Source organism: Paralichthys olivaceus, chromosome 4 (genome assembly GCF_024713975.1).
Source record: "Paralichthys olivaceus isolate ysfri-2021 chromosome 4, ASM2471397v2, whole genome shotgun sequence".
Classification (NCBI taxonomy): Eukaryota; Metazoa; Chordata; class Actinopteri; order Pleuronectiformes; family Paralichthyidae; genus Paralichthys; species Paralichthys olivaceus.
The window spans coordinates 23,252,859-23,266,513 of NC_091096.1; the positions used below are offsets into that span (position 1 = coordinate 23,252,859).

The window sequence follows — 13,655 nt, forward strand, 5'->3', positions numbered from 1 at the left end:
CAGACTATGCTCTGTCACATGTAAAAGGGAATATGAATTCAATATTCTATTAACAACTCATAACTGAAATAATGTCTTATTCTGAATAAGATCAATAGTCTGAATATTGGTGTCCATGTAAACATAATCACTCTGTTTAGTTTTACCCAGTGATCCCTTGAGGTAGCGTTACAAACCAGAACATACACAAATCACATGAACACAAGAGGATTTGCTTTTAAAATTACGATCAACCCTGACAACTCTCACGCGATCAAGGCATCTGTGAAAGTGTTCTATGAAAGGAGCAAAAACAAAAACACATTTAAAAAAGAACATGTGGGCTCCTTGTGCTGAGTAGCTACACAGGCCAGTTTTATTTATGTAACACATTTAACAAAGACATTTTTGATCAACAAATGACATTATGCAAAGAATAATGAGAAAAAAACTGGCAAGAGGCCAGAACATACTGTGTTTATGCAAGGCTGTGTGTTTGTGTACGGTGTATGACTGAGGTGCGTATGTACCTCAGTCTCACGGAGGCGTCTACGCAGGCTGTCGCTGGAGTCTTCCTTGTTCTGCAACCTCTCTAGATCTCGTTCCATGCGGTCCTTAGCCACTCTCATACACTGAAGGAGGTCTGTAGCCTCAGCACTGCCCTTCAATGCCTAAATGATAAGAGAAAAATATCAATCAAAATGTTTGTGTCTCTGCATGTTAAGGACAGACACTTCAAGAGAACATTGATATCAACCTTGTGTTATGTAACGCTACACGTTCTTCCCTTATTTCGCAGCTGAGATCTATTAATATTTAAATGTGGCCCCGTCCCGGGCTCCCATCTCCCCACCCTTACAGCACCACCTGCATTTGAGGGAATCCAGCTTCTGAGCTTGGTTTCTGAGGTTAGTGACATAACAAACCCTGGCTGTCTGAATTGTTTTTCACATCTAGCGCCAGAGAGTTGTTTGAGTTGTTCAGGATCAATTGGATCACAGAAATGTATTTTTATTCTAGTAGCATATAAAAACCAGACACCACTGACATCCTGAAATCCACTTGGAAGTGATAATTTTGCTGCTCCTAGGCTTCTCAGAATTGGACGGCCCCAATGTTTAGTTTTTTCAAGAAATGGGAGGACCACAATATCTTTCTATGTGTATCAACTGTATATTTTTGGGATGAATAGAATAATAAAATGCATCAGACTAAGTGTGACAGGTATCTTGTAATAGACTTTTATTGGATGACAAATTTAAAAAATACATATGAAAAATACGAACTTGGTGTGCAAATACCTTTATGGTGGACAATACTCAGCTATTACGCTGACTGTACTTTATATGTTTTTATCATATAAGGCCAAAGGAAGACACATTACTGTCACATGTTTAAAAACTTGATTTTCACCAGATGTGGACCATTGACTGAGTCAACTTTTCAATCTAAAAGTAACATGTGGATTAATTGTGCATAAAAAAATTAATTAGATACACAGTATATGAAGCTACACCAGCTCCAAACCCTTAAAGTCAAGGAGCATAAGAAATACTGTAACTGCTCATTCTTCTTTTGCTCATGAAGTGCTTACTGGTAAACAAAGTACTAAACACAACTATTGTGAAAGTCTGATGCTTCTGTTTATTTCATAAATAAGTTTGCATTCAGTCAAAAGAAGATCAATCCCAAATGTGGGCTCAGTCAGTCTTAACTATCAGCACCACAACCTCATGTGTTCTTGGCAGAATTGATGGTACTTTTAAATATTGATTTCTGGGAAAATGAGAGTTGAAATGAAATTATCTTTATGAATGAGAAAAAAAACAGCTTGATGCCAATAATTAAACAGTAAGTCTCTCAAAAGACAGCTTAATTGTTCTTGGGCCACAGCCCAAATCAGACAGAGAGAGAAAAAAGGAGGTCAGGGAGGGTGAAGAAGGAGTTGATACGCTCATCATAAAGTGTAAAATGCTGTTTAATCTTTTGCTTTTGAGAGCACAAGCTGGTATAAATTATGCAGGAATCTTCCCAGCAAAAATATTCTACCTTGGTGAGCTTCTCTTGAAGATCGTGGATCTTTGTCTGTTGCTCAACATTGGCCTAAAAAAGAAAAACACAGTCATCATGACATGTAAATTTTAAAAAGTGACACTAAATGTTCATCAATGGTTGTCAGTGTCCTTTGTATTTTTGCCATCCTCACAAATTACGAAATTTCCTTCCAGTAAAATGAACATCATACCTTCTCAAGCTTGGTGATCATCTCCTCTACCTCTGCTCTGCCCTGCTCTTTAACCTGTGAAGACACAGGAAAACCAGTGAAATGGCAAGTAGACAGTCTGTAAGTGGAAACATCATGATGACTATACAGGTTAGTTTAATGTTCTTATAGCATTACATTGTATATGCATATGTTCATATAATGGCAAATGAACTTGTTCCTATATAACTGTGAGGATCATTAACAGCTTTCGTTACAGCGTAGACCTTCTGCATCCTGTGCTGGTAGTCTGCAGCCTTCCTCTTCAGCTCCTCGCTGGACTGTCGAGACTCTTTCAGCTCCGCCTCATACAGGTCGCTGCGACGACGGGCAGCCGACAGGTCCTCCTCCAACTGTCTGATAGAAACTCTCATCTCTTCCAGCTGGGCATGATATTCCTGTGCAAAGACCACAGATTAGAGAGGAGAGGAGAGGAGAGGAGCAGTAGAACAATGATATTAAGAGAGGGAATTTCAGATCCCACAAAAAGAAAATTCCACTTTGCAGAACTCATACCGCCAAAAAGTACCTGCACATGAAGCACTTATTATCCTTCATCCATTCAATTTCACTCTATCTGTTTAGCAGACATTAAGGGTGCCCTTCTCACACCGCTATTTTGGAACAATTATTTGTAGAGCAATTATTATTAAGTCTAAAGTGGAAATGGCTTTCCAGCAGCCTCAGTGTTGTTTGACCAGAACAAGTTTGATGGAATGTTCTTGTTGGAAGCCACTGCATCATTCATGAGAGCAAACTCATTCATAAGAGATGGTCTTGAGATATGCAGCATTCAGACTTAACAGGACAAAAATAGTTCAGCATAGTGGAGGTAATTAAATGGCTAAAACCAGGGCCATTATAATCTTTTGACAATCATCCAACTGCACAGACACTTCAAATATGGTAGCAAGTGTAACCACACTAATGGTGTAAAAAGTCATGAACAGAGAAGAGGATGTAAAGAGAAATTATTTGATCAGCCAGAGTCACTTAATGTACATGTCTGTTTAAAAGCAATTGGTCACAGCCTAATAGATCTAATTTCAACCTTCTCCTCAGCGTACAGGGTGAATCGGCCTGTCTGTCAGACGGATAAAAAGTAGCATCCCTCTGGGAGACACCAACACAGATTGCGACAAGTGAAATAAATCGCATCAGACATGGTGAAAACAAATATGTAACCAAGTGAAGAGACTGTCTCCCTGATCAGTTCAGCTCATGTTAACCTTCAATATATATGGGAATTATCTGTGTGGCTCAGGTAAGAAACTACTATTCAGATTGAGATGTGTGCATTTGCAAAACATTATTACATGTGCACATATGATTTAAAGGTACAATTGTGAGTAAGTTATGCACAGATCATTGTACACATTTTAAAGTCTTATTTTTCACTTGTTGATCATGTGATACACATTTGTAACCATAGAGTCTATTTTCTCTCTAAAGCCTCCCCTTCAGTGATCCAACTGACAGACGGCATCTCCCGAGAACCACCTTTCATCTGACTGTGACTTTCCAAGTCAATAACAGCTAGAATGAATTCCTGTTATTCTTTGGCAAAACCATGACTCAGTGTGAGGAAATTAAAGGAGAGGGAATTCAGCTTTCGATATGATGTCAAACAACTAAAGCATTTAATCACAGTATTGCCTTTATTACAGAGAAGCAGACGTCTACTTCTGTATCCTGCCCTGCTAATTCAGGTTACCTTTTGCATCACACACTTGCATCTCTTATGTTAGAGTCTATCCATTGTGGATCATTCACTAAAAAAGTCATAAAGTGGGTATTTACTCTCAATTTACAGAATTTCACATATTGAATTACTACCTAGAGACAGCAGACCTCTAAATGCAGTTTGTTTGTTTTCTCTGTTAGATAGCAGGGTTACACAAAAACCACTGGACAGGGGGCAGGAACAATTCATGGACCTTGATGAGAAGAATCGGATATCAATGAGTGTGTGAAATTTGCAGCTTGAATGAATTTAAAGGGACTCTGTGCGCCTCCTGAGTGCCATTCTAGTTGTCTGTCAATTGTCTGGCTTTCAGCTGCTTACACAGTTTCATCAGCCCTGCTTACACAGTACGTTCAAGATGTCAAATATTGACCCTCAAGGTCAGAATAATTTACTGTACATTCGGTAATGACAGTTGCATCTTTTAACTTTATCTGTTCGTCTGTGGTTTGACTGGATGCAGTGGAGCAAAAATAAAGGTTTTTCACAGCAGCTATTTTGAAATGATTTAGCAGATAAACACATGTGTATAATCATAAAAATGAAGCTACTGTTTTATTTACCGAGTTTGATTAAAATTACTATTAATGGCATCTGTGAAAAAGCTCCACTGAGTTTGTTGTAAACATTGTCATCTAAAAACTTGGATTTTAATTTTTTTCATGACTAATCAGTCCAAAACTGTAAGGGTGGTAAACCAGTGCATTTAATTATACTTTGAACTACACTCAAACATTTTATTATTCCCCCCCATGTTTTTCCACTAATTAAACTTCCAGCTCTTGCCCAAATACCAATTATGCAATCAAAGCTTAGCAACCAGAACTCGGCTTGTCGAGCTTTGGCTTTCTCCACATGCCAAAGCAGTGTGCATGTGGCTCTAATAAGGGCAACACGCTGGAGCTGTTCTGTCATTGTGAATGCTCTTGCCTTTATATTTGGTCTTTCCAAAACAAGTGAGCTATGCTGCCACACAGGGTTGTGTTAGAATGAAACAAAGAGAGAAGAGAAAAGAAAATTGTTAACTTCACTCATATTAGCTCATTATCCATCTGTTATACATCAATTATCTATATCACTTATCTTTTAAGGGTCACAGAGGGGCTGGAGCCAATCCCTGCTGACATTGGGCGAAACACGGGGTACAGACTGGACAGGTTAACCCCCAGAAAGTATGAGAGTTCCGTAAAAAAGTATTCTTTGCTTTTAAAGTCCTCATAAGAGAGTTTATGTTGCATTATAAATCCTTGATGTGTATGGAGAAAAAACTGCTAAAAAGACACCTAAACTTTATTGTGTAACTTTCATTATTTATTTCAATTTCACTCTCATATCTTTTATCTAGGTGTCTGAATTTAAGTTATATAATGTAGTTGTCTAACTGACAGGTGTCATTTCAGCTGGTAAAATTGATTATTGGCTAAAAATGAGAACCCTGCATTTGTCTTCCTTTGTTTGAAATCAGGGACCCATTGTTTTAAAAATGACTAAGAATGGTGAGTGGGAAAATATCTGCCACACAATGTAAACAGAACACAGTTTGTGCCTAACCGTCAGCAAACAGGTGCTCAGCAACAGTCAAATGACAGGTGGTGGACATTAATGCACCAAGAGCAAAAGCAATGTGACAATAAAATTCATTAGGAATCAAATCAATTTATCCATAAAGAATGTTAAAAAACAACAAAGGTTAAAGAAATGACTCTGCAAACAGGTTTTAAACATATTAATGAGAAGTCCAGAGTGGAGGATTTAGGTGAAAGGGAACTATTGGCAGAAATGTAATGTAGAATAATCCTCATGATGTTTTCACTAGTTCATTTCATCTAAATTGTATGAATTGTAGTTTTCTTTACCCCAGAAAAGGCCCTTTATATTTAAATACTATATATATTTATGTCGAGGGGACCCTCTCTACAGAGGCCGCCATGTTTTTTACATTAGTCCAGACTGGACAAACTAAACACCTTTTGAGTTTTTATGACAACTGAAGCTACCACAGTTTCTTTTTCATGTTTGGAAGGAGAGGGTGAGGTGAGGGGTGTTCCGCTGCAACATGCAACTTCACGACTAGATATCACTAAATTCTACACACTGTACCTTTAAAGGGCTTGGAGGCCCACACAGTCAGTTTAGGAGTTGGGACCAGAAAACCAATTTGCTGTGTGCATGTATGGTCTCAAAAAAATTATATATTTAGCTGGAAAGATCTCTTTTAGAAAAGTCTTGGCATTTCCAGAACGGATTAAAAATTGTCAAGGAAAAACTGCATGTCTCAGCTGATCATGGGGAGTCCTGCTTCAATAGCAGACTGCTGAAGGGGCATCTTGTTTGTACCGAAATTAATAATAAAAGCTTGTGCATTGGGATGAGAGTTATGGATAGTTGGAAAATGTATCTGTTATATCAGAAACATTTCCACCTGAGGTGCAACCAGTTTTTGCAAATCTTTCTTTAACATCGTGGTGGAGTCAGCGATAATCAAAGTGGAAGGAGAAGGCAGCTGAGAAGCAGGAGCTTTAGACAGGTATACACCTGGGACAGGTGAGGCCTCCAGAAGTGAGGAAATAGAGCTGGAAATTCATCCAGGATAGTGAATCTGTTGGTCAGCCCAGACTAAGGCAGGCAGGCTAGTGGGAAGAGCGCAGCCAGTTTCTTTTCCGAACCAGCGTCCAGTGGTCAACAGACAAGTGTTTCATTTTCAGCCTCTGCATGAACCAAGGAGCGGTTCAATATGAGCACAAGAGGATGGAAGGATGCAGTGGTGCTTCTAGACACTCTGTCTGCAGCCAGACAGAGGCTGATTTTAATGAACCAATCACTCCAATGCTGTAGAGGATGCAGTATGATACATCAACTGACTGCAGGGAGTGATCCAAGAAAAAACTATACAAAGGATTTGCTCAGTAATTTAGAAACTCACTGGTGTTAGTTGTTTGAAACACGCTGGTTGGTTCTTTCACATCTAAATACATGTTTGTTTATGTTATACTCTCATTATGAGATAATAAAGTATAGACTTTTCAAATCCATGCGATATAATCCTTTGGTTTCCTTAGATCCAGTGCAGTTAGTTATAAAGTGTCATGGACTTTATTTGTTTTGTGTTAAAACAACTGAGACTGGAACAATGTGCTTTCTGTGGATATACTTTGCTCTCAAGTCTTTAGTGGAATTGTCTCTTTGCATGCGTTTTCAAGTCTTACTGGCTTTGGCACTGATTTCTTTTCTCTAAAAAATTAATCAATCCCAAATCTCTACTGTTTGTTGATCCAACACTGCATGGATTCTGCAGGAAAATGATAAACGCAGCAGTCATATGACAGTGCGTGGGAGACAGATGCTTTTTGAGATGAAATACTGGATTTAGCTGGCATAACCGCCCTACTGAGCGGCACCAATGGGAACATAGGCCAGATAATATGCATCAGCTTTCTTCATAAATTACAAGATACAGATGGTTTTTGTTTTAATCATTATTCATCTGTTGGATTTTTTTTCTTTTTAAGTCTGCCAAGCTATACACATCCAGTTACAAGTTGCTCAGTTCAACTATATATAGTCAACATGAACATTTTACCTGTGTACAAAAGTGTGAGGCTGAGTAATAAATTATACTCAGCTTATCATAAATAGCAATATGCTTAAGTTATCATTAGCATAGCAATGCCCTGATCTCTCAACTCAACAGAATTTTTTACATCCTCTAGCTCATCTTTAAAGGATTCCAAGGGTCAAACAAGCAAAAAGCATGAACAGGCTCTCTAACCTCTTTCACAGGTTTGCATTTCACATAGAAAGTAAACGGTCTGACAATCACTTTCGTACAACGTAAAAAAAAATGCATCAATCCATTAGCTATACTGCTTATACACAGCATCCTTTGAGGGTCTCGGGGGCTGGAGCTAATCCCATCTGACAATGAGGCGAGAGGTGAGGAACAATCCAAACAGTTTGTCAGTGCATCAAGGGCAATTTAGAGTCTCCAATTAAGCCAGAGCACCCGAGGGAAAACCCACACAGAATCGAGAACATGCAAACTCCACACAGAAAGACCCCAGCCAGCGTTGAGGCTCAAACCCAGAGCGTTCTCCGTGTGAGGCCACCGCGCTGCAGCGTATCTAGTGATGGTCAAAAAATGCTGTTTCTCAAACAGTATGAGCTTAGGCCCCAGCACCTCATCACGACAGCCTGCCCACTGCATCAGTGCTCTCTTCACTCGAAGGTATATGGCTCTCATCACCATAGCAACCATTGCACAATGTATTCAGTGCTTGGTAACCAGCACTAGTGTAGGCTGAGAAAAATAGGTTGCTTTTCTATTACCTTTTTAAGAAAAAGTGGTGCATCATGCCAGCGAGAGGAATTTTCATGCTTTTTATCTGCTGTCCTAAACTGTCAGTAGCGGAACAGCTCAATTCTCACAGCTGGCAACACTGTGTCACATGGGGCTGCCACACATGCAGAAATGGAAGCACGCGCACAAACACTCATACATGCCACTCACTCCTCATATTTGATTTTAATAATTAAGTTCTATATGAACAGCAAAAACATTAATAGCATTACTGAATCTGGGGACATCCACAATGAATAGCCCCGGCCAGCACACACTTAATACTGTCTTTATTCCCTAATGTAGAAAACTACAGGTTGCATAATCTGCCGGAGAAATGTGCCAAATTTAGTTTTCTTGCAAATAAACACATTTATAATTTATCACAAGTTGAGTTTCAGAACTAACTGTTTTCAGCAAAACATAGTATACTGAATGCTGGTATTGCATATGTCTGTGTTGTAAAAAGACATATAGGATAAGAAAAAATCAAAACAATAATTTAAATAATTAAGGTACAGCAACATTAGGCATTTCTGCACATGTGGTAGGTGTTTAATACTATACTGACTGCCCTGCTATAGAGTGGTGGGGTTCCAACATCACAAGCCCATCTAATTAACACTATGCCCCCACATATTCTGCCTTGGTGATTTGACCTGCTTCCTCTGACTGTCACTATGAAATACGCTTAATTTGCTTCTTTTTTAAAAAGTAATTATTTTTGACACTTCTACCTTATTCATTACATACAGTACTCATTACAGCAAATATACATTTAATAAGAGAATGAGAACTCAGCCAAAACTAGAAAAAGGCCCAACAGTCTTCTCAAATTCAATCAAGCTGTAGGAAATTTCACACACTTTAATTATGACCTAAGAAATTATTATTCCCTATCTCACAATTTATTTCAAAGAGAAAAAAAAAATCCTGGATATGTACCACGGTTTAATGGGTTCTTCTCGGAGCCATGCCGCAACCTTTCACCAAGTTTTGTGGAAATCAGCACAGTTTTTATTGTGTAACACTACACAAACCAACCAACCAACAAATGGATCGGGTGAAAAAATAACCTCATTGGCAGCATGACAACATTTTACATGTTTTCAAGAATCATTCACTGAACACAACTTCACAACTTCAGGGGTACATGGTATGTATCTCAGCCCACTGACAACACTGAAGATGGTGTCCTACCTGCTCCTTTATCTCTTGAAGCTTGTTGCTCTGTTCACGGATGTCATGGAGGAGCTGCAGTGCTTTATCATCCTCCTGTGACACTTCCATTCGAGCCTGTTCCAAACTGCGCTTCAGACTCTGCAACCGAGACATACACATGTTCAGTCAGTTTGTTAGATAAAGCTACGTTAGACACAGACACAGAACAAAGAGAAATGCAATCTAATATATTGTAGGAGACCTGTAGCTGCTGTTTTAATTCATGTTCAATTTCTTTTAAATTTTATAGCAGACTTGCTGTTGGATTGAATTATGCTGGGAGGTGTTTCTAGTAATATCTGTGCACTCACGGCACTCACACACACAACAGGTCATATGCTGTCCAACGTAGTAACTTCAGGTTTACTCACACTGCATTCTGTGATATAGGTCGCCAGGTCCTGTTCCAGGATAGTCCTCTGGGTCTCTGAGGCCTTCAACTCTATATCCTTCTGCTGCAGCACTGACTCAAGGTCAGACATCTTCCTTTGGACAAGTGAGATCTCCTGCTCAACCTAGAAACAAACACAGCCAAACCTTCTCTATGATGCCCATGCCCATTAACAAGTCTACAGCATTGTGTAGCTTTGGCTCAGGAGGTAGAGCGGGTCATCCACTGACCAGAGGGTCTGTGAATCAATTCACTTTGTGTGTTCCAAGTACCATTGGGCTCGACACTGAACCCCAAATTGCCCCTGATGGCTGTGCTGACAGTGTATGAGTGATGTGTGATAGAGGAAGTGCTGTGCATTAATGCACTGTATGCATGAATGTTCCTGTACTTATATCTTTGTGGGGACCATTTTAAACATAGACCTTACAGAATGAGGACATTTTTGGAAAGTGAGGACATTTCGACTGGTCCTCATTTCTTCAAAGGGTTGTATGAGGGTTAAGACTTGGTTTTAGGGTTAAGGTTAGAATTAAGTTAAGGTTAGGGTTAGGCATTTAGTTTGGATGGTTAGGGTAAGGGGAATGCATAATGCCAATGAGCGTCCTCACAAAGATAGAGGTACCATCATGTGTGAGTGTGTTTGTGTGTGAATTTCAAAGTTGTACTGTAAAGTGATCATCAAAAAATACAAACCATTCAGCATTTTATTATGTCTTCTTACTGTAAAATACTGGTATGGTAGTGGTGTGGTGTGTATTTGTTTGTGTGTGTGTGTGTGTGTGTGTAGAGGTTTACAAGGCTGCATTTGTCTCATGGCACATGTCATTGGCAGTGAAGACAATATAATTAGATATGCCATTACAGCATTACGGGGCCTGAAGAGCATTGGGAACCAGAGGAGCAGCAGGACTGGCAGCACAGTCACAGTCACAGTCACAGCACTTAGTGTATGGAAGCACTAACAGTCAGAATGCAGACACATGCTCACAACAACATGGCGCCACAGCATGGGGCTGCAGCTACTAAAACCAATGGGCTTACATAGTGGAAACCGATGTTACTTTAAAGAATCACTATATACTTTTCAAAGAGATGATTTCTTTACAAAACATTAAGGAGTCTGTTTAGTAATCTGATTATAGCATGAATTAACAATGTATTATCAGATTGTCTCCACCTGTTGCTCTATTATTTGATGCAGTAGGTTTCGGTGTGACTGCATGCCCTGCAATTAGCCCGTAATTCTGTTTTTGTAACTGTTGCACAATTATGTGGACGTATTATTAAAGCTGCACAAGATAATTTCACTTCACCTTGGAGGTCAAGTTTTGTATCATTTGTATCACGCTGAGGTGGACTGAGGATTAACTTTTGATAAAGTAATTTAAAGATAGTAACCAAACAAATCAAAGATTGACAGAACACATTTTTGTAAAAAGTAAACAATTAATAAAACATGCTGATTGTGGAAAAATAACACAAAAAATACTAAGAGCAGATTTAAGGTTGTTTCAAGTTTTGTCCCATGTGTCAAAAAGAAACTGTAGTAGTAACATTACTCTGTGTATTAGTCAGAGTGATATCAATACATACACAGAGTAACGCACACACGCCAGCTCAGCTATAGTGTGAAGGCAAACTGGCAACAGATGGCTATATTGCTCTGGAAACACACCATGTGAAGAGTAATACCTGTGACATGTGTCCGGCAATTCCGGTTGATTTGAGTTTTTCGATGAATGACGTTTTTTTCCAGAGGAGATGGTCGTATGCAGAGTTGATGGATGCAGTCTCTAATCTGCAGGAGAGGAGAGCATGACGAGGAGATTGGGAATGGGGAGAGAACAAAATGACAGTAAACAGTGTTTATGCACAGCTGAAGGGCTGACTCAATACTCTTATGTAAAAGCTTTTATAATCAAACTGTATAGATGGCTATGTCTGTCATTTGGTATCATTTAGCTTCCTCGATTACTATGACATTCATTATAAAATCATTCTTAATGATTATTAGTTTATTATTATTCACAACAGACAAAATCCCCACAAATATTTAGTCTCAAATTGACTTGGAATAGTGAGGAAAGAAAAAAACATCCAGAACCAAACATAATCACATATGCATATATACTGTACATAAACATCCATACAGAGAAATAACAACAATTATATATACATAATATGTCCACATGTATCTCTCTAGTAGATATTTCAAGTATTGTGAGCTGGAAGCACCATAAGTGAATTTATCATAAATATATCTATATATATTAATATGGTATATTTAATACTATATAGTTCATATATATATATATATATATATATATATATATATGTTAACCTATTGGACAAATTGACATGGATATCAGCCCTAGATCACAGTTTATGTTTAGTTAGTATGAGTATAAGTAGATAATCAAGCAAATGTGCCCCCATTAAACTATCAATATTCCATCAATTAGTACTCAAGCACTGAAGGCTTCACATAGCACATAACAATTTCTCATTTTATACTGTAACGTGATCACCCACATGAGTAGCACATACAGTATGTTGTTAGCACTGTAGGTATTTAGTGAGTGTACCACAGCAGATCCATACTGTGCTGACCAAAATATGCATTCATATCCTTGCTTCAGAGACTATAAATAACCTGCTCGTGCTCACACAACAGCCTCTTTGACCACCCCTGGATATATTTGGCAGCTTTTGTGATCAAGAGGCAGGCACAAGAATGAGCGACGGAGGGAGAGTGTCTATTAAAAGCAGAGGCTCACCTCCCACTCCTCCCTGCAGCAACACGCTCGACTCAAGCTCAGCTAACATGTGGAGGGTGGTGGACTGATCTCTGTTTTTACTGTTGCACGATTGTGTTCATGTGAATTGTTATTTATACTGTGTGTGATCAGCAGGACATGCTCAGGAGATGACACGCAGTAGCATCTGTGTCCGAAAGCAGAGCTACAGAGACGCTGCAGATGAACAATGGATATCATGATTCTGTGGAGATGACTCTGGTGCTTACTAATATTTGCCCAGAAATGTGACTGATGTAATCATTGTGCTTCGAGGGTCGTTTTGGGGGAGGGGGGTCAGTTACACAACAGGCCACACAGAATGTGCCCGAGCTGTATCAGCCTGGTATTCCAGTCTGATTGGCATGAAATGATGCAGGAGCAGGTGGCTCGTAATGAGTGATGATGAGCAAAGTGTTTGCTGTGGTGAGCGTTCTAAAGCACCTGCTTATCTTCAGCCTGTAAGCCCATGACAACCTCTGTTACATGTTCTTGCTCTCTGGCTTAGATGAGATGTCTAAAAGTTCTTTTTTGTATGTGTTGCTCAGACAGCAGGTGCCAGGTAGAGAGAGAGAAACTATTTTGACCCTGTAGGTATGATTCCCCAAAATATTTTCACCCCAGACACAGAAACCTTCCAAGCCTTTGGTCCATGTCTCCCGGCATCTCTCAGGGTTTGAAAGCTGCTAATGAATCTCAAACACAGAGTTTATATTTGTCCTGATACGCAATCAACACTGTGTGATATAGTGTTTAACAAAATGGAAGACTTCCTAAACAGGGGTAAAGTTGGTAGTTGCAGGGAACCATAATAGCATGAAGCACCAGATGGGACTCAGTTCTGACTGTCTTCCTTTCAGACTCAAGTGCTAGCTGACTGCCCATAATGAGCTGAGCTAACATACTGTGCAGCTGAGCTCCTC

General features: G+C 39.2%; 1 protein-coding gene across 18 annotated transcripts in view; it reads right to left on the reverse strand.

Annotated features, from left to right (window-relative positions):
- Positions 1-13,655, reverse strand: part of LOC109633620 (citron Rho-interacting kinase) — a 47,552-nt gene that overhangs the window by 26,261 nt on the left and 7,636 nt on the right. For 11 of the 18 annotated variants that reach the window (XM_069524281.1, XM_069524290.1, XM_069524283.1 and 8 more), the window contains exons 2-8: positions 11,630-11,735; positions 9,915-10,058; positions 9,523-9,642; positions 2,461-2,640; positions 2,225-2,278; positions 2,029-2,082; positions 510-650 (exon numbers count right to left, since the gene is read on the reverse strand). In XM_069524281.1, the coding sequence (XP_069380382.1) occupies positions 510-650; positions 2,029-2,082; positions 2,225-2,278; positions 2,461-2,640; positions 9,523-9,642; positions 9,915-10,058; positions 11,630-11,638 (702 nt within the window). In that variant the 5' untranslated portion in view covers positions 11,639-11,735. The remainder of the gene's footprint in view (positions 1-509; positions 651-2,028; positions 2,083-2,224; positions 2,279-2,460; positions 2,641-9,522; positions 9,643-9,914; positions 10,059-11,629; positions 11,736-13,655) is intronic. The other 7 variants (XM_069524293.1, XM_020093629.2, XM_069524282.1 and 4 more) reach the window with 1 other exon arrangement.